The sequence below is a fragment of the Camellia sinensis genome, chromosome 2 (genome assembly GCF_055761805.1).
Source record: "Camellia sinensis isolate YWXY chromosome 2, ASM5576180v1, whole genome shotgun sequence".
Lineage (NCBI taxonomy): Eukaryota > Viridiplantae > Streptophyta > Magnoliopsida > Ericales > Theaceae > Camellia > Camellia sinensis.
In genome coordinates this window covers 148,967,783-148,995,060 of record NC_138962.1, presented here as the reverse complement: position 1 = coordinate 148,995,060, position 27,278 = coordinate 148,967,783, and the positions used below count along the sequence as shown (strand labels likewise).

At 33.7% G+C, this 27,278-nt stretch overlaps 1 protein-coding gene across 2 annotated transcripts; it reads left to right on the top strand.

Moving 5' to 3' along the window:
* Positions 1-1,950: 1,950 nt before the first annotated feature.
* On the top strand, positions 1,951-21,677 carry LOC114292496 (uncharacterized). 2 transcript variants are annotated; one of them, XM_082915790.1, is made up of 6 exons: positions 1,997-2,397; positions 13,712-13,789; positions 16,803-16,902; positions 18,190-18,332; positions 20,685-20,806; positions 21,102-21,392. In XM_082915790.1, exons 1-6 carry the CDS (start codon positions 2,092-2,094, stop codon positions 21,118-21,120), a joined length of 768 nt encoding a protein of 255 aa, XP_082771916.1. In that variant the 5' UTR covers positions 1,997-2,091; the 3' UTR covers positions 21,121-21,392. The 2 variants fall into 2 exon arrangements, with proteins under 2 accessions (XP_028092281.1, XP_082771916.1); XM_028236480.2 differs by lacking the exon at positions 20,685-20,806 and having other exon boundaries at positions 1,951-2,397; positions 21,102-21,677.
* The last annotated feature ends 5,601 nt before the right edge of the window (positions 21,678-27,278 follow it).

Genomic DNA, 27,278 nt, shown 5'->3' with positions numbered 1-27,278 from the left:
TTTTTATTTTTATAGATTGCCTAATTTTGGTCAACATCCTCCAAGGCTTACAATCTCCAGATTGGTCTGCTGCGGTGATTTTTTGGCGAAATTAGGAACTATACTGTTTATTTTCAGTTTGTTTGTATATGTGAAGGACGTAGATCTGTTGTGGAACCTACACATAAACTTGCTAAATCTGTACGTACTCTTTGCTAATACATATCTATGTTTTTTGTTGATGCTCAAAAAATAAATAAATAAATATATAAAAAAAAAAAAGTGTTCAAAACAAAAACAATGAAAGACATGTTAAAATATATATATATATATATATATATTACAGTAGATGGTTGATGTGTTTTGAAGCAAAATCATTGAAACTTATTCTAAAAAATAATAATCATTTATTTATAGTAGATAGTTGTGTTTCAAACAAAACCAACAAAATAAATAAATAAATAAGGAAATGCATGCCTTTAAATAAATAAATAAATAAATAAAGGTGACCCGCCCATATATAATCTGTTACTTAAATGGATGATTTTGGGCTAATTCTCTTTTGACCAGTTATTCATTTAAATCTGTCCATTTGCCATCTCTATTAATAAAATGTAAGATTTTTAGGAAATTTATCGGTAAATCTCATACACAAAATTTAAAATTCATCTAATCACAAAATAAAACACTTGCACCAATTAATCTTACATATTTTTAATCATTACCAATTTTTTTTTAAAAAAAATTATAGACGATGCTACATCGTATCACCGTTGGATTTCCGTCAGACAGTCACCGAAGATTTACCGGAATGTTCAACATCATTAGGAAGTCGTCAAAGTATCATTGAAGTATTACTGGAGTATTCTGAATGTCACTAGAAGTTGTTGGAATGTCCAGAATATTTGCTGGATGTTAAGAATATCGTCAAAAACTCACTAGATGCCCAGAATGTTGCCAAAAAAAGAAATAAAATGGAAAAATTAAAGCGAAAAAATATAGCAAAATATGTTAAATATTGATAAACTGAAAAGAAAAAAAATATAACAACAACAAACAACAATGGAAACAAAATATATGTTATTTTTTAATTTTAGTAGGGTTTAAGCAAAAAATCTTCAATATTGATCAAACTAAAAAGTAAGTTTTAAAACTGTAAAATGTTATAGTTTTAAAGAAAAAATCTATTAAGCATTTATCTTTATTAGTCAAACTGAAAAACATGTTATAAAATTGTAAAATTTTACAGTTGTAATGAATGTTATGAAATTACAAAATTTTACAGTTTTAAACCAAAATTCATTTTTAACACCCAAAATATTGAAACTATAAAATTTAACAATTTTCACCGCTTGTAACTAAAATTCAAAAACAACTTGTTTAAAATTTGAAAATTTTCTCCATTAAAATAAAAAAAGAGAAGTGTATAGCAAAGAAAAAGTAGAAAAATTGAGAGATCGAAGTAGAGAGACAGATGTAGAGATATGATTGTACTTTGACAATTATTTTTGGTTTAGATCTAACTGAATTTGATATAGATCTACTCATCTTCTTTGTCAAAAATTTCATCTCCTTCATCATTAGTGAGAATGAAGTAAGGAATTGATAATCGGTGATTGTTGGTGAACTCCAATTGATAATGATTGTCGATTGCTAATGACTATATATTATAAAAAAAATAAAAATAAAAAGAGATGTAATTGCTGGTGGTCGATTGCCAATTGACAGAAATAAAAAAGAGAAAGAGACACAAAAAAAAAAAAAAAAAAAAAAAAAAAAAAAAAAACGAAAGTAGAAAAAAATGCTACAAGACTTATAAATATAAACAGAAGATTGTGAAATTAAATAAGTTAGACCTCTGTCAAAAAAGATTTGTTGATAATCTACCCTTTTTTTTTCTTTCTTTCTTTTTTAAATTTTTTCCCACTCGGCAGTATTTCCCCAAAAATATACCGCGGCATGAACTGCAGTGCCATCCGCCATAAACTCATCAAGAATGGCGGGTCCCACACAAGACATGAACCTTTTCAATGGTCAGAACACAACTCCCTTTGCACTCTCTCTCTCACTCTCTCACACACACACACACACAATCTCCTGAATCGATCGACCATGGCTCTGTGTGCTTCAATCTCGTCTATCCCTCCCTCTCTCTCCATATCTACCCTTCACCCTCCAAGAAGAACTCACAGACGCTACTTGTCATTCCCTCCGCTTGCTTCTCAGAGCTCATCAGCAGCATCCCCTGAATCATCATCATCGTCCTCACCTGAAACCATTGTATCCTCCAATCCTTCATCAAAGCCCTTTTCTCAATCCTCTAAAGTCCCTGACAAGGGCCTCAACTACGCCCTAGCCAGCCCCAGTAGCAACCCAGTTGTTCGCTTTGTTCGCTCCACTGAGTCCTCCATTGAAAGAGTAAGTTCTATTACTCTACTCAATTGTATATATACATATATATATTTTTTTTTTGCCTTGTGGGGTTGTGAAATAGATCTTCTATTGTTTACATGAAAATTTTATAATCTGAGAAAGTTTGGAACTCTAGATTTAGGGCATTGGTAGGGCAAACTGTAGGGGGTATTTCCTTAAATAAGCTAAAATAGTAAATCAATTTCCAAACTAAGCCTAGTTTTCAAAGGATTTCCAAAATAAGCTAACTCGCGGGTCACAATCGCGATTTCAACATATTCCGCCTATTTCGCGTGGAAGTTTGGAAATCTTAAATTTGTGGTTACGAAAAGCGATTTTGATTAAGAAATCGTATTTTGTAACCGCGATTTTAATTAAATTTTTTTTTTTTGAACTCGCTGTTACAAATCACGATTTCATCCAAAAACAAATTTTGTTCTGAACTCGCTGTTTGTAACCAGGCTTTTAAGAAATTTTTTTTTTGTGAACTCGTGGTTTGTAACCACGAGTTTAGAACACTCACACTTTACACATCACTCACACTCAATATATATATATATATTAATATATATTTATAATTTTATATATATATATATATATAAATTTTATTTCATAAAATTGAAACTAATATAAAATAATTATTTTTTTATTTTAATTCTTAATTTTTTTTTAATTTTACTGTTTAGGCATAAAATTTATTTTTTTTATTTTTGGGTTTGAGGTTTAATTCTTAAAATTTATTTATTTTTATTTTACGGTTTAGGATTTATAAAAAAAATAAATTTTAAGAATTAAATTCTAAATTCTAAACCCTAAATTCTAATTGAAAAAAAAATTAAACCTTAAAAAAGTATAATTAATTAAAAAATTAATTAAAAAATTTTAAAAAATTAAAAAAAAATAATTAAAAAAATTTATGACAGTGGGATCACACATATAATTTATGACAGTGGGATCACACATATAAATTTTTTTAATTATTTTTTTAATTTTTTTTTAATTATTTTTCAATAAGTATAATTATTTTTTTAATTAATTTTTTTCAATTATAATATGTGTGATCCCACTGTCATAAATAATAAGTATAAATATAAATATTTTAGATTTGAACAAACATATTTTTAGTTTATGTTTTAAATTTTTTTTAAACATGTTCAAACCAAACACGTTTGTAATTTATGTTTTTCTAAAAATAAACAGAAACCAGTTTATAAAATTTTTGTAAACATAAACCAAAAACGTAAATGTTACCAACGCTACCTTAGTGTATAGGGATAAAATTTATTTATTTTTTATTTTACGGTTTAGGGTTTAATTCTTAAAATTTATTTATTTTTATTTTAGAGTTTAGAATTTAGGGTTTAGAATTTAGAATTTAATTCTTAAAATTTATTTTTTTTATAAATCCTAAACCCTAAAATAAAAATAAATAAATTTTAAGAATTAAACCTTAAACCCAAAAATTAAAAAAAAAAATAAATTTTATCCCTGAACAGTAAAATTAAAAAAAAATTAAGAATTAAAATAAAAAAATAATTATTTTATATTAGTTTCAATTTTATGAAATAAAATTTATATATATATATATATATTAAATTATAAATATATATTAAAAAAAATATATATATATATATATATTGAGTGTGAGTGATGTGTAGAGTGTGAGTGTTCTAAACTCGTGGTTACAAATCACGAGTTCACAAAATTTTTTTTTCCTAAAAGCGTGGTTACAAACAGCGAGTTCAGAACAAAATTTTTTTTGGATGAAATCGTGATTTGTAGCAGCGAGTTCAAAAGAAAAAAAAAATTAATTAAAATCGCGGTTACAAAACGCGATTTCTTAATCAAAATCGCTTTTCGTAACCACGAATTTAAGATTTCCCAACTTCCACGCGAAACAAGCGGAATATGTTGAAATCGCGATTGTGAACTGCGAGTTAGTTTATTTTGAGAATTCTTTGAAAACTAGGCTTAGTTTGGGAATTGATTTACTATTTTAGCTTATTTAGAGAAATGCCCCAAACTGTAGAGGAAGGCAACTTATTCATGAATTTGAGCAATTTATTTGCAGTAACTTTTCAAATCAATTTTTTTTAAAAGAAGCTTGGTTACTCACTCTGGACTTGAAATTGCTGAGTTGGGTTGCTAGGAGTTGGAGCTTAGATGCTTGACATAATAGCCAACTGTTAAGATTTCATTTTTCTCATTTTTGTAGGAAAATTGACAAAAAAATAAAATAAAAAATCTGGTCAAGGATCTTCATAGTGCTTATGTAAGCTCTTGATGTTCTTTGTGTGCATTCATTGATCTTTGTTCAGATGCGATAGAATAAGTTCACACAAAAATTGGAACCAGATTTAAAAATTTGGTATGGAATTTCTTTAAAATGTTTCACAATAGTATTGTAAGAACCCTATCATGTAATGATGTATTTGGAAAGAAGAATACCTTCCATTGACCATTAGAGAGCACCTAAGATGTGCCAAAATGAGGAAACCCTGTCATCATCTGACAAAAAAGATAGACTTCAATAAGACTATAGGAATTGGGTACTTACTTAGCATCAACAGCTCAACTTACGTGCAAGAATCTCTGCACCTTTGAAAGATAGTGTATTCCAATCCTCCAAACACCCAATATCACTGCCATGCAAACTCACCTCCCACTTCCGCAGCACTTAAATTTGGATTTATGAAAACTATATTTTAGTTCTAGCAAGTCCTAGGCTTGTGTTGATAGGGTAGTCTATGAATATATTTAATCTCGTAGTTGAAGAGTGATCTTGTGAAGAGTTAATGAATGTTGTTCAGATGATGTAATATGTATGCACTCCTCTTATGCAGTAGTTGACTTGAGTATGTAATAATGGAGTGAAGTTTTACTCTTTTCCTCCACTTCTTGCCACAAGCCCACAATGTAAAACTTTAAGGTGGGTAGGAAAGCAAACCTAATTAAGTGGTGTTATCAACTCATTCTAGACATTTCTCCATCTATCTAATTAAAGGGTCTACTTGTGAAAATATCATGTGACTAGTATGAAAGGTATCTTGGGCAAATGGAGTTAAGTGTGGAATAAAAACTTTTTATCTCCTTGGTCCTTAATCTCACTGAAGTTCACTGCAAAAATATAAGCCCTTCTTTCAACAAAGTGGAAGCGGAGAAATTCACCAAAACCATCATGCTAACAGGGCAATCGTAACTGTTGAACTCCTACAAGGGAAACAAAAACTCTAGAACTCTCTAGCCATTCTAAAATGCAACAAATAGTGCTTCACAGTTTCTTTTGCACCATGCTTGCACATTAATGAATTAGGAAGAACATTTCCCCTCATCAAATTGTGAACTGTTAAGCTTGCATATAACGGTGCTCTGTCCATGCCGAGAAAGACACCTTTGAAAAACTTTGGCATGCCTATGCCTGAGGACAATCTGACAAATCATTGATACAAAAAACATTATGAAACATCAGTCCAAATTTCCCATGCATCTAAATCTTCTATTTCGATTTATCCTCCCTATCACTATATAAAGGAATGCCAAAGAACAGTACAACCGGGCAAGCACCAACTCTAGCTCCCGAGGACCACAAATACCATGCCAATGCACTTACTGTAGGTTATGTAATCTACTATAGATGCATCTTTATTAACATGAATACCATATGGATCTGGGAACAGCTTGGTAGCTGCATGCACACACCAGATAAAAGCTTATTTGCTTGTCATTTCTTACTCAGAAGTAGATGTACTTCAAGAACACCACCCATCCTTTCTTATTGCCATTCCACAACCCAACACCATAAGAACTCCAAACTACATTCATCCTTTTTTTTTTTCCCCTGGTGGGTATATCGGAAAGCAAAACTGCATTCATCGATAAACCTCCACCAGCTGTCCCAATCTACAACATACCTTGTAGGGAGCAAGCTTCATCTGATACATCATGTGATTACTAAACTTGATGCATAAGTCCCCTTAAATAAAGTCTCTTTACAATTAAACATATTCTTCTTTATATAGACTTTATAAACAAACATTGTGCTAGTGAGGCCCGAATTTGCATTATTAGAATAGGGCCCAGATTTTGGCTTATTTAAATTAAATTTAAACTATTTATTGAACTATCAAACCAAAAAGGCATATTTTGGACAAATCGAGGGTGTTGGTTGGTGTAGAATGAATGTCATGTAAATGAAAGTGCTTATGGAAAGCTGAGTGATTATACTATTCCTGCCAAGGGAATGCTCCACAAAACATGTATAAGAACAGATAATGCTTATTCTATAGAATGTTGGGAAAGTAAGAATTAACATGTTCAGGAAATGAGGATAACTGAAATGAGGATGTTGAGACTAAAGAGAAGCAATTCAAGAGAAGATACAATAATTAAAAGATGTTGGAAGTGGTGTCAATGGCATCAATTGAAATTGGGATGAGAAATACTCATTGGAGATGGTTTGGCCATATGCCTTGCAGACAGGCTAATGCACAAGCACAGAGAGTAATTTGATCCAAGTTGAAGTTGACAAAAGGACAACAGGAAGATGACAAAGAATGTGGAACTGAGAATATGACTCTACAGATTGGTGAAGACAAATCCATCTAATAAATTCCAAATAGTTTGGTTTAAGGTTTGTAGCATTAAGTTGAGTTGACGAAAATAATATCTATTTTTTGATTCTAGAATTCATTTCCATTAAGACATGGTAGTCTAAGATTCTAACAGCAAAGAAGAAGCTAGTAGTGTGTAGAAAGCTAGGACTAAAGAAGGGGATTCAACAAAGTTCCAAAGGTAGAATCATATTGGTTGAAAGTCAACAAGATGTTATTTCCAAAGTGAGACTTGAGGGTGTGGTTATGAGGTCATGAAGGAAAGAAGGTTATGATAGTGCTAGTTACCGTCCTTCACAAAAGGAAAAAGAAAAAGAAAAAAGAGAGTAGGAAATAAGAAATCTATTCCAACTTGTAGCTAACACGCTTAGGTGGCACTCTCCCACTCAATTTTCCAAGATGAAATCCAGATTGAGTCACAGGGAAGACATTATTTGGGGGAGCTATAACTCCAAAAATAATAGAATTAACAGAAACATTTACAATCTGTAATAAAGTTTGTCAATCTAATCAAAGCATTTTCTCTCACTTTCTGTCAGCTATAACCAGACCTCCATACTCTTTCTCCCTCCGACCTAAGCAAGGAGAAACTTAGGCTTCGTTTGGAACCAAACCAAACCAAACCTTAAGTCTCATCAAATGGAGTCGGCTGCATGAATCCTTCTTTTCAACTCGACTCTATCCAAGGTCATTTCGTTAGTCAAATTAAGGAGATTCATATCTCTATTCACTACACTAGTCCGCATCAATCTAGGTCTACCCCTTCCTCTAACACTACTATCTACAGTCACTATATCGCATCTTTTTACTTCTACCTTTGTTGATTTACGTTGTATATGACCAAACCATCTCAATCTATTCTCTCTCAACTTATCTTCTATCGGTACTATTCCTACCCATTCTCGAATATAGTTATTCCTAACTCTGTCTTTTCTAGTTTTGCCACATATCTACTTAGCATGCTTGTCTCAACAACACTCATTTTATATACATGTTGTTTCTTAGTTGCCTAACATTCTGTCCCATACAACATCGTCGGTCTAATAGCCGTCCTATAGAACTTCTCTTTTAGTCTAATGGGTACTCGTTTATCGCATAGTACTCCAGACGCATTCTTCCACTTAAGCCACCCCGCCTTAATTCTATGGACCACATCTGCTCTAATCTTCTCAGTCGTTGTGATTATCGATCCTAAATAACGAAAATCTTCATTCTTATGTAGTGTTTGGTTCTCAATTTTCATTTCTTCTCTGCTTCTATTGTGACTGTTACTAAAATTACACTTCATATACTCTGTCTTAGTTCTGCTTATCTTAAATCCTTTATATTCAAGTACTTTTCTCCAAATCTCCAACTTAATGTTAACTCCTTCTCTAGTCTCATCTACTAACCTGATATCATCTGCAAAAAGTATACACTATGGCACATTATCCTGAATATTGCATGTCAACTCATCCATAACTAAAGCGAAAAGATAAAGACTTAAGGTTGATCCTTGGTGTAACCCTACAGTAATTGAAAATTCACTCGTCTCTCTAGTAGGCGATCTAACAGTAGTCACTACACCTTCATACATATCCCTAATCACATCAATGTAATCCTTTGTCACCCATTTTTTCTCTAATACCCATCAGATTATATTTCGAGGCACTCTATCATATGCTTTCTCAACATTGATAAAACCCATACGAATGTCTCTTTTTCTCTTCTCTATACTTTTCTATTATTTTCCTCAAAAGATAGATTACTTTCCTCAAAAGATAGTCGCTTCCATTGTTGACCTATTAGGCATAAACCCAAATTGATTAGCTGACACCTCTGTTATATCTTGCAATCAATGTTCCATCACTTTTTCCTACACTTTCATTGTGTGACACATTAACTTGATTCCTCTATTTTGGACATCTCCTTTATTCTTATATATTAGTATTAAAATACTCTTCCTCTACTCTTCTGACATCTTCCTAGTCAACAAAATCTTGCTAAATAACCTAGTCAATCAAACAACCCTTTCTTACTCTAACATTTCCACGCTTCAATTGGTATATCATCGGGTCCTAAAGCCTTATTTGATTTCATCTTCTTGAGTGCAAACTCCACTTCAAAGTACCTAATCCGATGATAGAACCTATAGTCCTGGTTTTCCTTATTACTGCCTACTTCCTCCCCTTTTGACCAACCTCCATGTTTCTCATTTAACAACTTCTCAAAATAATTCTTCCACCTCTCCTTAATCTCTTCATCCTTCACCAACATCTTAGAGTCCTCACCCTTGATACACTTTAACCTAATTAAAATTTCTTGTTTTCCTCTCTCTTATTTTAGCAAGTTTGTATATCCTCTTCTCTCCCTCCTTACTATCTAGTCTAGTGTATAGGTCATCATAGGTTTTCAACTTAGTCTCTCTCACTACTTTTTTGACCTCTTTATTGGCCTATCTATAGCGCTTAAGGTTTTTCTTAGTTCTATCATTCTGTCACTTTTTAAAGTTTTTTTTTTTTACTACTTGGACCTCCTCTATCCACCACCAAGTTTTCCTAAAGTTGGGTCCATTTCCTTTCGGCTCTCCAAGAACTTCCCTTGAGATTCTCCTCATACAATTGGCTATCGAGATCCACATAGTGTTAGCATTATCTTTCAAGTCCCAAGTACCTTCTTTATCCATTTTATTCTTAAATGTGTCTAGTTTATCCCCTTTTAGGTCCCACCATCTAGTCCTATGATGCCCACTATCTTTCCGAGCTTGGTATTGCCCTTTAGAGCATAAATGTAGTACCAAAATCTTATGTTGAGACGTCAGGCTTTTTCCAGGAATCACTTTACAACCATTGCATTTTAGACGGTTCCCTTTTCTTAAGTAATCTATTTGGCTCCTAATTGACCAAATCTTGAAGGTTATCAAATGTTCCTCTCTTCTTGCACTGGCCACCGCTAGATCAGAAGCCAACGCAAAATCTAAAATACTCTCTCTAGTCTCATTTCTATCACCAAAATCATACCCACCATGCACCCTCTCATAACCTAGTTTATCTATTCCTACATGGCCATTGAAATCACCACCTATAACTAGGTTGTCTCCTACGGGTATCTCTTGTAATACCTCATCTATTTGGTCCCAAAAAACTTTCTTAGTTTGATCATCTAATCCTACTTAGGGGGCGTATGCGCTAATAATGTTCATTATATTTTCTCCAATAACTAGTTTAACAAACATAATCCTATCATCTTTTCTAATAACCACAACTACATTTTCTACAAGACCCTTGGCAACTATTATTCTTACCCAATTCCTGTGTCTATCCTTGCCACTATAATATAGTTTAAAACTAGTATCCTCTATTTCTCGAGTTTTCTCACCCGTCCACTTACTTTCTTGTACACAAGCTATACTAGCTCTCCTCCTAATCATGACATCTACTAATTCCATAGTCTTATCAGTCAAAGTTCCTATATTTCATGTGGCTATCCTAAATCTATAATCTTGGACTAACTTCTTTATCTGCGCTCGTCCAGAAAAACGTAGAAACCTTTTTCCATTTTTCACAACACCCATGCGTCGATACGGCACTCCTTGCTCACTTTTCAAAGCACTCGGAGGCAGGCGCAAGGGGATTGACCTAGCATTTAATCGAAAATGCAAAGATATATCCAAGCTGAGGAAAGCAATAGTTTGAATAATGTCAAATGAAAAGGTGTTTGTTTTGAATGCCAGTTAATCAGATCTTAACCAAGTGATAACTGACTCTAACATGCAAATAACCCAAAATTTAGATCAATTCAAAATGAGCATCGCTTTTGTATTGGGCCCTGCTATTAGTTTATAGTTCTAGTGTCCAGAAGAAAACTTGGTCAATATGGTAATATGTAAGATTTTGTAAGTGTATTTTGAGAAGTCGTATAAAGTCGACCCCATTTGATGGGATTTAAGGCTTGATTTGGTTTGGTTTATTTTGAGAAGTCGCATAAGTTTTAAAATGTCAAAGGCACTTGATGCAATTCACAAGAAGAGCAAGAAAAAGTAAAGTTAAAGAAGTGACAATATTTGGAAATTGTCATGGTTTCAAGCTACCGGTGTTATTAGTCTTATTTTATGATTATTTTATGCTTTGCTAAAGTTTTAGGTCAAAGAGTATTTTGGTAATTTTCATTATTGTTGTCATGGGTTGTAGGGGCCGCCCCATGGGTCGTCTTGTGGGTCAAGTTATTTAATTAGTTTTTTTTTAAAAAAATATTTCTTATTTGTTCTTAAATTGGTTTTGGAAGTGAAAGTAGTTTTAGTCAGTGTTTTAAAAAGCAATATGCTCATTGAGGCGCTAAGGTCTTCTGGAGCTTAAGAGTGAGGCGACGCGTGCGCCTCACTTCGGTGAGGCGCAAGTTGTTGAAGACAATTAAAATATTAATATAGGCGAAGTTTTTAACATAAAACGAATATTCTTAGAATTTAAAAAAAATAGAAAAAAAAGAACGACATTTAATATTCCAAAAATAATGAAAAATAACATTCAACGTTTCAAAATTTTCTCAAAATAACATTTAATCTTACGTTGCCCTATACTATTTTTTTTTTCTTTATCAATTTATTAACGTGATTCATTTCTTTTTTAAGATAAGGAACTCACAGCATATAATACCTTAGTGGTTTTAATTTTAAATCGAGACCAAATTGCCTGATAGCTTTAACCATTGGCCCGAAACTATTGTAATTTACCAAATTGAAAGGATTCCTAAAGTCATATATCCATCTTGCAATCTCAGAATTTTTATTTAATGCCTAGAGCTTTTTTGATATGAAAATTGGGGCTTAAAGCATGTGTTTAAATTTTATATTAAAAGGGTTGTAATTCCATATGGTTATACACATAAAGAATAAGGATGGAGAAAAAATTTAAATGAAGCGCATAAGGTGTGCGCCTCGCGCCTAAGCCTAAGGCGCACGCCTCAAATGCGCCTTTCCTACTGCGCCTCGCCTCAACCTGTTTGAGGCGCCTCAGGTGCGCCTTGCGTCTAAGCGTGCCTTTTAAAACACCGGTTTTAGTAGTTTCCTTTTTTTATTCTAGTTGGTTTAGGAAGTTTCTTAGTTCTATATAAAGTCATGTAATACTTCTAATTAAATAGAGTAAATATTTTAAGAGTTTTGAAGCATTTTTACAGATTGTGTGATGCAATTAAACCTTAGGTGTGATGCCTAAGGCCTTTCCCGGAGTGATTCTTAGAAACTACTATCTTCTTATTTACCGTCTTGCCCTCATTTATTTTCTGGACTTTAACAGCCCAAATACTGTTCATGGGTACTGTTCACAATCTCTAAACAGTGCCAAAATCTTATCTTTTCATGTTTAAAGAAACCCTACTTTTCCTCTATACTCTTATTGCAATTTCAGCCATAAAACCTGCTTAAAATCGGCCCCAAAGCTCCCTATTCCTACTTGTCCTGCACCATCACTTCATGGGTAGTATAATGCAAGTGTATCCATCAACAAATCTAAAATATGTATACATACCTTAGTTATTAGTAGAGATGTGTTAAAGCTACATAAATACGATAGAGTATGTGCATCGCTAACATGGTTGTTTAAATTGTATGATTCACAATTCGATTTATATGATTTGATATGAGTTTTAACAAAAACGATTTGAATCGTGTTGTTGAATTGGAAATTGAGTGAATCGTTACGATTCACTATGATTCACTACGATTTAGTACTATTTTTATTTTTGTTTACATAATGCATGAAATAGCGTTGTTTTCACCAAACTATGAAGATATGTTGAAGACATTAATTAGTTATATTTATATACCTGATTTTATATGTATGTATATAAATATATAATTTAGTCATATTGATAATTTACTTAATTCTAAACACTGTTTGAATTTTTATATGTATATAATTATATACTATATTAAATAAAGTGAATCTTACGATTCACTATTCACTATTTTAGCAAAATGATTCACAATTTGATTCGCAATTTGACAACAATGATCACTGCAAACTTGACTATAATATATAACATCATTGTTGCTACATTTTTACTACTAGTAATTTCAATGCAAAGATTGTCATGCCCAAGTAACCACATTCTATAGCATATGAATTATGAAGCATCAGAAAAATGATCTTTACTTTTGGCTATTTCATACTACCAAGTGAGATCATGCCAGCCGGCATTTCAAAAATGTAAACAAGAAAGAGAATGGCCATATTGTAAACAGTTGTCTCTGATCCTAAAGTAACAGTAAGGAAAACCAAAAAAAAAAAAGAAAAGAAGGAATTGAAGAATCCTGTTATACACATGATCGGATCCTGGCTCGAGCTCACAAGTACACCAAACTGACCAGGTGATCTTCTGAAGTGTTTCACATTGTAACATTGAAATACAAGAAGAAGAAGCATTATTTTAATAAGCAATTGCAAAGAAATGATAATCAGAAACTCAGAAAGTAGCTCATGTACTCACCCCTTTGACTCCTTGCAAAACAATGGATCAGAAAGCCAAGTTTCATCAATAAGTAAACTAGGAGATAGCATCTTTCGGTTGCATACAATGTGTGTTATCTTATCATACACCACCACTGATATATGTATATATATAAAATAAATATTTATTCAAATTACTGATTATTATAGTAATGCTGTTCTGGATTTTTTCTGTAATCTTGAGTTGTTTTCTCTAATAAATATGTATTTTTTGCACTTAATGAGCAGGTAATATTTGACTTCCGCTTTCTGGCACTTTTGGCTGTTGGGGGTTCATTGGCTGGTTCTTTGCTGTGCTTTCTAAATGTAATGTCTCTTAAACCTGTATAATTTTTTCAATTGTACCTTTGTATTTTGTGGTTGAAGGTGAGATCAGATGTCTAATCAGTTTTGTCCTTTTTTATTTGGTTCTTTCCCGTCTTTTGTAAATTTGTTTTCAGTTGAATACATGGAAAGTATCTCTTATAGCTTATTCACTGAATGCAAATTCTTATGGTTGGTTGATGTAGGACGAGTTGGGATTACTTTCCTACAAGTAGTGGGCCCGGTTTAAGTATACTGACAGCAGCAACAATAGATTATAGGGCTGAATTTGGTGGGATTTTGTAGCTGCAAAAGTACTTAAAAAATAGGAGTTTAAGGGTTTGTAAAAGGGTAGGATTTTGGGAATGAAAACATGAGTGTTTAGCGGCTGTTGGGTGGCTGTTCTAAGCACTGTGAACAGTGACGTGAACAGTAATCTTGCTGGATAGAAGAAGAGGAGAGAGAGAGAGAGAGGTGCTTCACCCTCACAAGGGATAGGCCAATCACACGAACACAATCTCAAATTTTCATATATTAACTCTTCTCCTCAATCAATGAATTACACATATATTTATAGGTTAAAGACTTTCCTAATTCTGTAAGAATTATAACTCAAATTTACAAACGAAAAATATTTAGCAACTACTAATATTTTAGACCAGCCGTGACTTCCAATTCTACCTCAATTATAATGGAAAACTTTAATGACTTTTAATTCTACTTCAATATCAAAATATGAAACTTGGACTTTTGACCACTAAGATTATTTTAGACATAATAAAACCCATATATAATAACCCATTTAATAACGTGACCCAAAATAAAACCCATGGGTTACATCAATGTCTGACAATTATTGGAATTACCATTATACCCTTAATTACTAAAACGTACTATAATGACATGAAGACTCAATATTATTCCAAATCTTTAATTCTTGATGCCCTAAATGGACTTCATATGAAATTCTAGATTTGCTCTTTTTCTTCTTTCCATGATCTTCATCATTCTCCCTTGCATTTGAAAAAACTCGACCTTGAGTTTTATAATGTTGAAATATAAGGATTATGGAATCTTGCACTTGCAACCATTCAAATTGGTTGTTTTGAATGAATGATGAGAAAATCAAAATTCAATGTTGTCATCACTCCATTGATCACATCAAATTTATTAGGAATAATAAACTTAATGTGAACATGATTTTTCTCGTGAACAGTAAAAAGTTCAGTTGCATTCACATCATTTTCTTTGGCTTGCTTGCCTTTTAGATCTTGATCATGACGATCTTTCATGCTTTCTTTAGTAAGCAAATTAATTTTTGCCTTTGTTTCTTCAATATCCTCAATATCCTCAATATTAGCAACATGTTCATCTTGCTCTTTCATAGTTTCTTCAAAATCTTCTACACTATCAACCTTTTACTCTTGGATATTAGTCTTCTGTAAAACAGCAGCCAACAATCCTTCCATGGAAGTTTTCAATCCATTCAAAGTTGTCTTGATAGTATGGTTGTCTTGATAGTATGCACATCACTCTTTATTATTGCAACATCCTCCTTAATTATTGCAAAATCCTCCTTTAACATCGTAGTATCTTTGTTAGTAGCTCTATAATTTGTTGACAAGGTTTCAAACTTCCAATTTAATTCAATGCTTGTCAACGTTGTTATAAAGAAAGAAGTTTCATCAAAAGATTGGTAAGGAACAAGGTAGGATCTTGAAGCTCTGATACCAAACTGATGTAGGACAAGTAGGGATTGCTTTCCTACAAGTAGTGAGGCCGGTTTAAGTATACTGGCAGCAGCAACAATAGACATATATGGCTAGATTTGGTGGGATTTTGTGATTGCAACAGTATTTAAAAAATAGCAGTATAAGGGTTTGTAAAAGGGTAGGGTTTTGGGAATGAAAACACTAGTGTTTAGGGGCTATCGGGTGGCTGTTCTAAGCACTGTGAACAGTGACGTGAACAGTAATCTTGCTGGATAGAAGTAGAGGGGAGAGACAGAGAGAGAGAGGTGCTTCACCCTCACAAGGGATAGGCCAATCACACAAACACAATCTCAAATTTTCATAATATTAACACTTCCCCTCGATCATTGAATTACACATATTTATAGGCTAGAGACTCCTAATTCTATAAGGACTATAACTCAAATCTAGAAACTACAAATATTTAGCAACTACTAATATTTTAGACCAACTGTGACTTCCAATTGTACTTCAATCATACTAGGAAATTTTAATGACTTTCAATTCTACTTCAATATCAAAATAGGAAATTTGGATTTTTGACCATTAAGATTGTTTTAGATATAATAATAGACATATATAATAACCCATTTAATAACTTTACCCAAAATAAAACCCATGGGCGACCCTACAACCCATGTCCAACAATTATTGGAATTACCATTATACACTTAATTAATAAAATCCACTATAATGACGTGAGAACTCAAAATTATTCTAAATTTTTAATTCTTGATGTCCTAAATGTGCTTCATGTGAAATTCCAGATTTGCTCTTTTTCTTCTTTCCATGATCTTCATCATTGGTCCTTGTACTTGGAAAACCATTATCAAAATGCAGAGATGAATGCAGTGTCAGAGATGTTCCTGTAGTGGAATTGTTTTCGCTATGATTATTTGTTTGTTATGTACATTTGTTTCTTTTTTGTTTGTTATGTACATTTGTTTCAAACAAGCCAGAAGAAAATATAAAATTTTGTTTAGTAGAAATGTTGGGCTTCGTTAGTTATGACTGACTTTCAAAGGATATCAGAATGATATCTTCACCATTATCTGCATACTATTATTTAGTAAAGACATGTATATTACATTATCAGTAGAAAGGTGCAAATTTTCAGTGGTGTGTTCTGGATTGGACACAAGTTGAATAGTCCAGGTCTCCTTGATCACGTGTCAAGTTTCAATTCCCATTCCCTGTGTGTTTGTGCTCGTATCTCTTACCTGGTTTGGATTTTTTCAAACTTATTGCTTCTATTTCTATTGTAGGGTTGTGTTTACATTGTTGATGCGTACAAAGTTTACTGGTCAAGCTGTGTCAAAGGAATACACACTGGACAGATGGTACTGCGATTAGTTGAAGCTATTGGTGAGATTCTGAATTGCTGTTAAGAGACCTTCTATCTAGTCAATAGCATACGTAATCCTGTTGACTAAGTACATGTTTAATGAGGTACCTTGAATTGTAGTGCAGACTTACTAAGCCTCTGATCAGTTGCTTGTTAGTAATTTCTAAGAAGAGAAGAATTAACCAATGTAGGATGAAATTTTTCATCAAACCACAAGTATACCTGTCTTTTTACCAGTGGAGATTCTTTGTTGCGTTTGTTGCCCCATCATAACTTTTTTCTTATCATAGATAATGCCTTCTAATTTTTCTTTCATGGCCTACAGTCCTACTTTAATTTCTCCATGTTATTTCTCTATTTTGGAATAGTTTTGTTTTTGTTGTTTCCTTGTCTATACTAATTTGAGAATATGCTTTATTGGTTTATAGGAATGGTCAATTATAAAAATTTATTAAAAGGAAAGGGTAACAAATTATTTGGATGAAATTAATATTAGTTGGCTTCTTCTAGTCTAGAATTTTGGTAGATACATTTTGATGGTTTCTTTAGACCTCTATTTGGAGGTTCATCTATGTCCAGTATGAAGCATAGCCTGGCAGGCAGTGTTTTGGGAAGTTGAGTTTTGGCTAAAATAGCCAATAAAAACAAAATAAGTTAAAATAGCCAATAAGACAAAATGCCACATTCAAACTATAATCATTTCACTTTTTCTCTCACAACCATCAAATCAATTACAAAAAAAAGTCAACTATCATCTCAAACACAACTTTTTTATCTAGGCTAAAATAGTTAAAAGGCCAACTAAAATAGCCAAGTTCCCCCCTCGCTTTTCCCCCGCCATGTGAGTGGTGAACTGATTTGCCTTTGAGGGCTAGATTGACTTGCAAAATATTCGATGTTATACTACTTTTGGTCTCATAATCACCTGCATTATGTAATAGAAGAATATGATATGAAGGATATGCTATGCTGGAATGGTTTATATCAGTCAATCTACAGAAAGTTCTTCGGACAACAAATTGCACCAAAAACTTAAGCTATTGGGGGTAGGCTCAACAATAAGTATCAAGCTCTTACGCTCTTTCTCTAGCGTGAAATTTTTTTTGATGTCGGGAGACAGAGTAGCACACAAAATGAACTGAACTTGGTGAACACACACACTCGGAAAGAGTTCACATTGTCATACATAACAGCCAACAGTAGTATCTCATGGGAGTTTTGAACTTGTAACCTATTTGAAGCAAAGCTGTGATAACATGTATATCAGGCTCTTTCTGATGTGATATTGAATTTCTCTCTGAGTGCAGATGTATATCTTGCTGGGACTGTCATGTTAATATTTGGCATGGGCTTGTATGGACTATTTATCAGTAATGTACCTCCTGATTCACCTCCAACTGTTGATCGTGCTCTCGAGGGCTCTTCCTTGTTTGGGATGTTTTCCTTAAAGGTAGTAACTGTTTGATCCAGTTAAATTTCTTTTTATTTAGACAACATCGGTTGTATGCATCATCTCTTGTTTATTAACTTCCATTTACATTTTGCAATCTATTTATCAAGGAAAGTCAAAAACTAATTGGAAAATTGAATCAAACTGTTTTAAGGCTGGGATTTTAGCTGAGCACTCCAGAATTTGTTTTGATCTCTTATTGGTAGTGGACCAAAACCCTCAGAGGCCATAGTGGCTGCAATGTGGATGTGTTTTTCAGGTGTGTGGAGATGAGTGGAGTCCCACACCGCTTGAGTACTAAAGTAATATGAGCAATGCTATATCGCCCGAATTTTGGCTTGTCAGTCGTCCGCCCGGTCATCTGGCAACAAGGTGACAGCCGCGGTAGACAAGGCTAACAACTGCGGTAGATAAGTGTTTCACCGGTTATCTGGCCGGTCGACTGGCATGCACAAATTCGGGTGTTCGGGCAAACTCAAATTCAAGCTACCAATCATTTTCAAAGTAATATTAGGCATATAAGCGTGAGAGCACCCTCACCTTAATAGTTAACTTTTGGGGTGAGTTCTACCAAAGACCGTGTAACATGGTATCGGAGCCGGAGTACTCAAGGATGGGTAGGGTGTGTGTCCTTGGCCTGCACATCGCAAGTGCTGCCGAGTGAGCACACTGGGCGTGAGGGAGGGTGTGAACCCGCAGATGCTACCAAGTGAGCACGTTGGGTGTGAGGGAGGATGTGAAGCGAAGTCTTACATCGCCTGAGTACTAAAGCATTATTAAACATATAAGCGTGAGGGCACCCTCGTCTTAATAGCTAGCATTTGGGGTGAGTTCTATGCAAGACCGTGTAACAATGCACACATGTCTTTGTCTTAAATTGGAGAACGTTGTCTAGTGAAGGTCGCTCTCTCTCAAATTGGTTAAGGTTTAGATCCTTTGAACAAGAGGGAAGACTGCCTTGACTAAACTCAATTCTATCCAATGAACCACATAACCTTGGAGGTCCCGCACAAGAGTCATGTGGTCTCTCATGCACCCATGACCGTGGCTCCAACCTGGAGGGGGGTCCCTACTCCAACTTAGGCTGGCATAAGTGCATCAGGGTGCCTTCTGAAGATAACTTGGGAGAGATGAAACTCAAGCACAGGAGAGACACACTTGGGTGGACAATTGCTTGGCCAAGTCAGGCATACCGAGCGTGTCACTGGTGGAAGAGGCGATGCACTCAAGCAGAGGTTTGCTTGGCCGAGTGTCACGGGTTGCCTTGCAAGGCTAACTCCGTGACGTTTCGCTCGCGGTGGTGTGGCTATTTAAGTGCTCAAGAGTGGCTGTTGGAAGTGCCCCAACGTGGCCTAACATTGGCCCCAAGTAGCCCAAGGCATGTAAGCCACTAATAGCCAGCAAACGGCAAAGTCGCAGTCCATGCCAATAGCCAACCAGTCATTATGACATGAACCTAAGTTGGGCTAGCACATTGTTGTGTGGCTAGGCACCTTGATGACATGAACCTAAGTTGGGCTAGCACCTTGCTTGAGATATGCTTGGCGCTATGAAGCGACTTATGCCGTGCTTGGTGTACTGGAGGCGTCAGGCCTACTTGTGGCATCCGGGTGAAGACGGAGCTTCCTGGTGAAGTTGTTTTGCTTGACAAAGCATTGGACCCTAATGTTCAAACGGGTGAGACCATCAACACTCGATTTGTCAATGAGCTATGGCAGGCTTAAACTTGGTGGAGTTTGAGCGCCACACGGGCAAAAATTGATCCGCTGCGCCTCTAAAGGAGTCGGCCCGTGACACCGTGCCAAGGGATGCCTCGATCTAATTTGGTGGTGCCTTAGAGATTTTCAGCTCCCTGGCTTAAGTCTAAGGCACTGGGTAACTTAGACGTGGTCCGTGTGACTCAAGCCCGGAGGGGATTATGTTGAGATATCTGATTGGTCCCTGTGATGCCTTGCCAGGCCAACACATGGGTTTCAAGTTCATGGAGATGATGACATGGAGATGATGTATTGTGCTATGTAGGATATCTGGATACAAGTAGCCACATCCCTCTACTCATTCTTCCATTTAGCAAGCTATTGACCTCATAAATGGGCACTGCATGTTATTTAGACTCGATGAAGATTTTAAAGCACTGGGAACTATGAATTCTCTCTATAAATTCAACCAAGTTCATCTTGTAGTTAACTATAAAGTGCCTCATTATTTATCAGGAAAAAAAAGAAAATAAAAAGAAAAACTATAAAGTGCCTCACTGAAAAGTGATTAAACAATTTGACTATCCATTCCTTTCGGTTCCATTGTGGTGATGGTCTTCCGTCCATTTGCATGAACTTCTTTATGCACTACCAGCTCCTTGGGTTGGATCAGTGGTGGGTAATTGCCTTTGTTGTGCTGCTTGTGGTCTTACCTCTGTCAAATTCTGATGACTTCATAAAATTCAAGCTCCCTGGATTGGCCAAACCAATGCCGCAGTACGCATTTTTTGTTTACTGAAATGTATTTTTTATTTAATTTTATCTTTTGATCGGCAACTAAAGTTTAATATTCAGCATTCAAGTTCTTAATACATGATATACTTTCAGTCCCAACTATTTGCATGATATGTTGCTTCACCATTTGTGAACATTGGTTTAGACCTAACAACTCTTTTGTGCACATATATACATGAGTCTTCATTTAGACAACAAGGTTCTTTGTTTTCTTGTCTCTTTTGCTGCAAAATGGAATGCTAAAAAAACACTTGCTGATGTTTCTTACTGGTTGTAGGAGAGGCCTAAATGGATGAAAATCAGCTCGCTTGATGAATTAAAGACGAAAGTTGGACATGTCATTGTCATGATTCTTCTTGTGAAGATGTTTGAGAGGAGCAAGATGGTGACTATAGCCACTGGTCTGGATTTATTAAGCTACTCCGTATGTATTTTCTTATCTTCTGCTTCCTTGTACATCCTTCATAATTTGCACAAGTCAGACTAAATTGTCAAACGAAAATATGTTCTGAGAACATGTAAAAATTGAAATTATCAATGGAAATAATGTAATAAATAATGTTTGATATGTTTGATATGTTTGTACTTGCATCGATTGTGTTAGTCTTGAAGCCGCAACAACACTCTTGGACAGAGCCTCATCCATTACAAACCAAATCAAGCTTCTGGACAACTGAATTCCCAATTTTTGTCTTGCAAAAAACACACAGTTTACACATGCTGTAACACTTGAAAGTGTCCTTTTTTGCATTCAATTTGATTGCTTTTTACTTATTCTCATCCTCCATAATGTTTTAACAAACTTCCATATCAAAGTTGTCGCATTGAATGAACATATTTTTTCGCTTTAAAATATGTACATTTATGTTATCAATTATTTTCCATTAGACGGGGGAAGGCCAAATTACACAGTAGAAGAAGCTTACAAACCAATTAGAGAAATATAGGAAGAACGAAACGACTTCAACTTGAAACTAATTTCTTGAGCAATATCGCACAGATTTCTTCCCCGAAACATCTAATATAACTGTGAACATTAAAGCATCGCTTTGTAGATAAATTGTTCGACAATCTTATGTGTACTGTGTGTGAAAATCTGAATTTGGAAACAGTATTGGAAAAATAATGAAAATTGAAACGAAAAAAAAAGAGAAGGAAATACTTATAGACATAATGTAAAAATTCAATACTTTCAATTTAGAATTGTGTTCGACGCCATTTCTTTAAGACAAATTTGTCTCGCTACAATGCTCATGAAATTATTGGACGTTCAACTACCAATATACAATGATCAAAACTTATAAAACAGCCTTTTAAAGTACTTCTACCCGATACTTCAAATCTAATGTGACATTCTAACAGTCATATTTTGACATCAAGTATCAATTCTACCCAGTATGTCAAAAACTAATGTGACTTTTGATATCATCCCTTCATGTCAATTTTGACATGAAGACCCCTGATGCTTTTAATTTTTTTTTTTTTTCAATTAAAGCATCCAACAACACAATTTGTGATAGATTGTGGATGTCAATCAGCCCACATTATGCCATGACTTTTCTTTTTCTTTACCAATGGAGTATTCTTTGAAAACGGTAATATTTTTTTTTTTATTTTAATTCAAAATCAGCAACCTGTATGTCTTTATTACCGTTGTAAACAAAAAAAGAGAATTCAATTTATTTTATTATCTATACATTATTTTATAAATATAGCATTTTTATAAATGTAAAATGCTATTTAAATGGCATCAAACCTCTTTTAAAAATTAATTTATTTTAATTAGTAAAATAAAGGGGAAATTATTGGAAACTCCCATTTTGGAGAGTTGTAGTCTACCAAGTCCCATTTTAAAATTAATAGACGTCCAAGTCCTATTTTTTTTGGTAATGTGATCCGAAGGATCCCATTATGTAATTATAGAATAGTTTTTCTGACTAATGTATCCTTTTTTTTGTGGTTGAAACGTGTGGGTCATAAATAACGTGGACACCCCTACATACATTACTAAACCCAAAAAAGCTAGAGTAAGCTTTCCCAAACGTTACACACACCCACATCATAAATGTGCTTTTCCCAAACGTTACATACACCTTTTTTGTGTGGTTGAAACGTGTGGGTCATAAATAACGTGGACACCCCTACATACACTACTAAATCTAAAAAAAATTATAGTAAGCTTTTCCCAAATGTTACATACACCCACATCATAAAAAAGCTATAGTAAGTTTTTCCCAAACGTTACATACACCCACATCATAAATGTTTTTCCAAACGTTACATACACCCACATCATAACATCATAAAAAAGCTATAGTAAGCTTTTCCCAAACGTTACATACACCCACATCGTAAATGTTTTCCCAAGCGTTACATACACCCACATCATAAAAAAGCTATAGTAAGTTTTTCTCAAACGTTTCATACACTTACATTATTCAAACATAATATCACCAAACCCAAAACGCAAGTTCATGGATAAAACTGTCCACTCCCAAATAATGGGACCTTTGGGTGTACAAAATTAAATATGGGACTGATTAGATTACAATCCCACCTTTTAGAATTTATGGGTCAATTCCCCTAAAATAAAAGAGTTTAAGTTTAAAAAATAATATAATAATAGATTTAATATATCGAGTGGAGAGCTTCTATTGCCACCCAAGACTTCAATAAAATTTGGGGGACTTACGAGTAAGTTTTAATAGGTGGATTTATTGTCCAATAGGTCCTATGATAATTAATGACGTTTTTCATCAAACACTATTAAAAAATGTTACTAATTGTTAATTTTCACCGACAATTTGAAAATTTTGTCACAAAAAAGTCACTAATTATAAATTTTAGCGATAATTTAAAAAAATCGTTACAAAAAAAGTGTCACACCCCAAAATTTTAATTACTCGGAACATTACCAAAAGCCTTTAATTTAGTCCCATTTTTTTTTTCTTTTTACAAATATCTATTATCCTTGAGTAATAGAAACATAATAATACATGTTCTCTCCCTTAATGAAAACCACAATAGCAATAATACATGCCAAACTCCTGCTGCGAAACTACAAATAGATAATTACAAATATCAGGATACATCATTCATTTCCTTCACATCTACAATGAAATTACACATAAGAGATTCATGGACTTTTGACACTTCAGCTAATGAACCTGAATTCTCTTCCTGAAAAAAAAAATAAAACAACGAGGGATGAGCACTAATGCCCAGTAGGAAATTTCATAGTTCTAAAGCAATAACTATCACATAGATAGAAATGATCATACATGTAGGGTGATACCATATAGTAAGGTGATGTTTTGTAAGTTCAAAATATTATACGTAGAGTATCTTTTTCTTAAAATTTCATTTGAATATTTAAGAAAACTCCCTACCATAAATGTTGTCTCTCATCATTAGGAACCCATAATTTCTCTTTGAAACAAATACATTTAAGAAAGAACATAATTTTAAATTTATTAACCCAATTCCAAATTATTCCTCATTTCATTTCCATTTTAATATTCCTCATTCCATTTCCGTTTTTTCCTCATACTATTTCAAATTATTATGACTCCACAACATTAAAAATCCAAATTTCCTTTATATTCAAAAGCACGATCATCATACACTCAACTCCCACTTGTCTAACAATTACCTCACATTAGTGTTTGTATTATCAATTAAGGCTCAAACATGATACAAGAATAACAAACCCTTTTTAATTCAATTTCTCAATTATTTACAAAATAAAACTCATAATCTTCCCTTGTAGTCACAAGCAATCCAGCGAGTTCATCATCACCGACCCCTCATCCAATTACTATTTCATTTTTCCATTCTTTCATATCAAAATTGGGTCCATTAACAAGTCATTTTCATGAGTCACACGCTTTACCAGTCACAAGCTGGAAGGAATGCGGAACCTCAACATACCACATGCTTTACCGGGTGCTACTCCGGAATGAAGGCGGAACCTATTTCAAGCACCACGCTTTGTCGGCTCAAAATACGGCGGGAAACGGACCTCAAGATAACACCACAATCCATCATTATGATTAGTGGGCAATGCCAACACATCTTCCATTATTCCTGTACACATTTGTTCCATACACATCCACCATATGTTAAAATTCCATTTACATAACAAGTACACAATATGTTCCTCTACCTTCTCTATTGTCCATCAAATTATTCATTGTTTTTGTTACGAAAATATAACAGTACATCCATAGAGGCATAAAAATTCATCTTTAAAGTGTTCACAATTTCTTAGGTTCAAACTATTTCTTTACTTTTCTATATTACTATCAAGTCTTTAAATTCAATTTTCATAACACATTGATTATCAATTACCACCCAAGGCTATAAATTAAATCTCCAACATTAATTTCTTTGATACAACTCCTTCATATAACACCGTCATGTTTCATAATCTCCCATTTATCATTACTCACACTCATCTTAACCCAACCTAGACTTAACACAATTTAACATAACTCAATGCAATTCAACATAACACAATAAAATTATTAAATATTCACTTCATCATTTTATCACAAATCTCGTATCATCCAAACCATTAACAATTCATTTACCCAAATTTGGTTTTGGTTTCATATTATAACATAATTTAAAAGATCAAAAATAAGAGTTCAATCGCAACTTTTACATAAATTTCCAAGCACTTCCAAAATTCAATTAAACTTGTACATATGCAATTTAACACCTCAATTTCATAATACTATTTTCAATTTAAGCAAAACCATCATCTATTTTCAAGAACCAAACTAGGGTTTTTAAGAGAATTTAAAGCTTTTCACAAAAACACTTTCTATTTCAACTCTTCTGTTGCTTATACACCTAAATTCATAACCCAACATCATAACTTAATAAGTAAACCCCAACACTTCAAACCCTAAACCCCCAATCCTATGATTTATCACAATATGCTTAAAAATATAAATTTTGTATTTGTATAAGGGAGATATCACAAATCTATCTATAAATGAGAGTATTGAAGGAGAACTAGAAACCCCTACCTCCAGTTGTGAAGAGGAAACTCGGAAAACCTAAAGTCGACGAAACCACAAAATTCTTGGATCAAAAGAAAGTCCTTGACGAGATTTATAATCTTTTCAAAGGACCAAGGTGGAAAGATCACTCTAGGTGAGTAGATCTAAAGATCTAAGTGAAAAAGTTTGAGTTTAGAGAGAGAGATATGAGAAACTTACGATATAGAGAGAGAAAAGAAAAGGAAAAGTGAAATGAACAAGTGTTTAATAATAGAATAACAGCCCCAAGGTCAATGAAAGGAAAAAGTCAAAACCCCCAAAAAGTAGAGCCCAAATCAACCCAAAAATCTAAAATTTTACTCACAGGGGTCGACCTTTCAGACAGAGGTGTCGACCTTTCCGGTACAAAAGTTGAGACAAAAAAGTGTGCAACAGGCAAGGGTCGACCCTTCGAACACCAGGTGTTGACCCTACATTTCAGCAGCCAATCCTAGATTCAGCAATAGACAAGGGTCGACCCTTCCTAGACCGGTGTCGACCCTTGAGGCCAGCAACAAAAGGCAAGTGTCGACACCACCAAGACTGGTGTTGACCTCAGAATAAGATTTCTAAGTTCCCAAACAAATTTTCAACGTACATGAGCGTAAACGAACAATCTTAACAAGTTTAAATCGATTTGTACTCCTCCAAAATCAAGATACAACAACTCCAAAGACTCCCTAAATGAAATAAAGGATTTAAATACTCTCCAATTGTTTAAAGGACACAAGAGCTACAAAAAGCGTAACTAATCTTCAGCTTTCAACGATAGGTTGAAAAATTCGTTATAGAAAAATGTCATTAATTGTAAGTTTTAAAGACAATTTATAAAAATCATGACCAAAAAAAGACATTAATTGTCAATTTTTAGCAATATATGCAAAAAAAATTATTTTTAACAACGATTTTAGTAGAACTTATTTTCAATAGGACTTAATGAGAATTAAGTCTAACTATTAAGACCTATTGATAATTTATCAAAATATTTGACATACCAAATTTTGAAAATTTAGGTCGAAACGCTTGCAAGTTTAGCAAATCTTACTGTTTAGAACTCTTTTTTATAAAAGACTGACAAAGTGCCGAAAGAAAGAAGACAGCATGAGATGAATTTGATTCCAAATAAATGCAGCAGGGGGCTTGTTCATATAAGCGTACTGGTAAACCATGGTGACACAATATAAGTATGTTGCTATTTTAGCTTGATAGATTATTGAATATTGCCACATCATGTATTTTTTTTATTATTATATAAATTCAAAAAAAAAAATAATGATCTGTATTTCATAAATGCTAGCCCTTACATTAAAATTAGCTTAATTCAAAATACAAGTTGAAAGCATTCTTTAGGAAAATACTTACTATCACTATATTTTATTTAATTAAGCTAATAGATTGAAGTTCAT

Bases quoted from the DNA above. Each gene is read 5' to 3' on its own strand.
- LOC114292496 (XM_028236480.2), top strand. From the start codon at position 2,092: ATGGCTCTGTGTGCTTCAATCTCGTCTATCCCTCCCTCTCTCTCCATA. The intron at 16,903-18,189 runs GTGAGATTCTGA...CTCTGAGTGCAG, and splicing joins GCGATTAGTTGAAGCTATTG to ATGTATATCTTGCTGGGACT. The intron at 18,333-21,101 runs GTAGTAACTGTT...TACTGGTTGTAG, and splicing joins TTGGGATGTTTTCCTTAAAG to GAGAGGCCTAAATGGATGAA.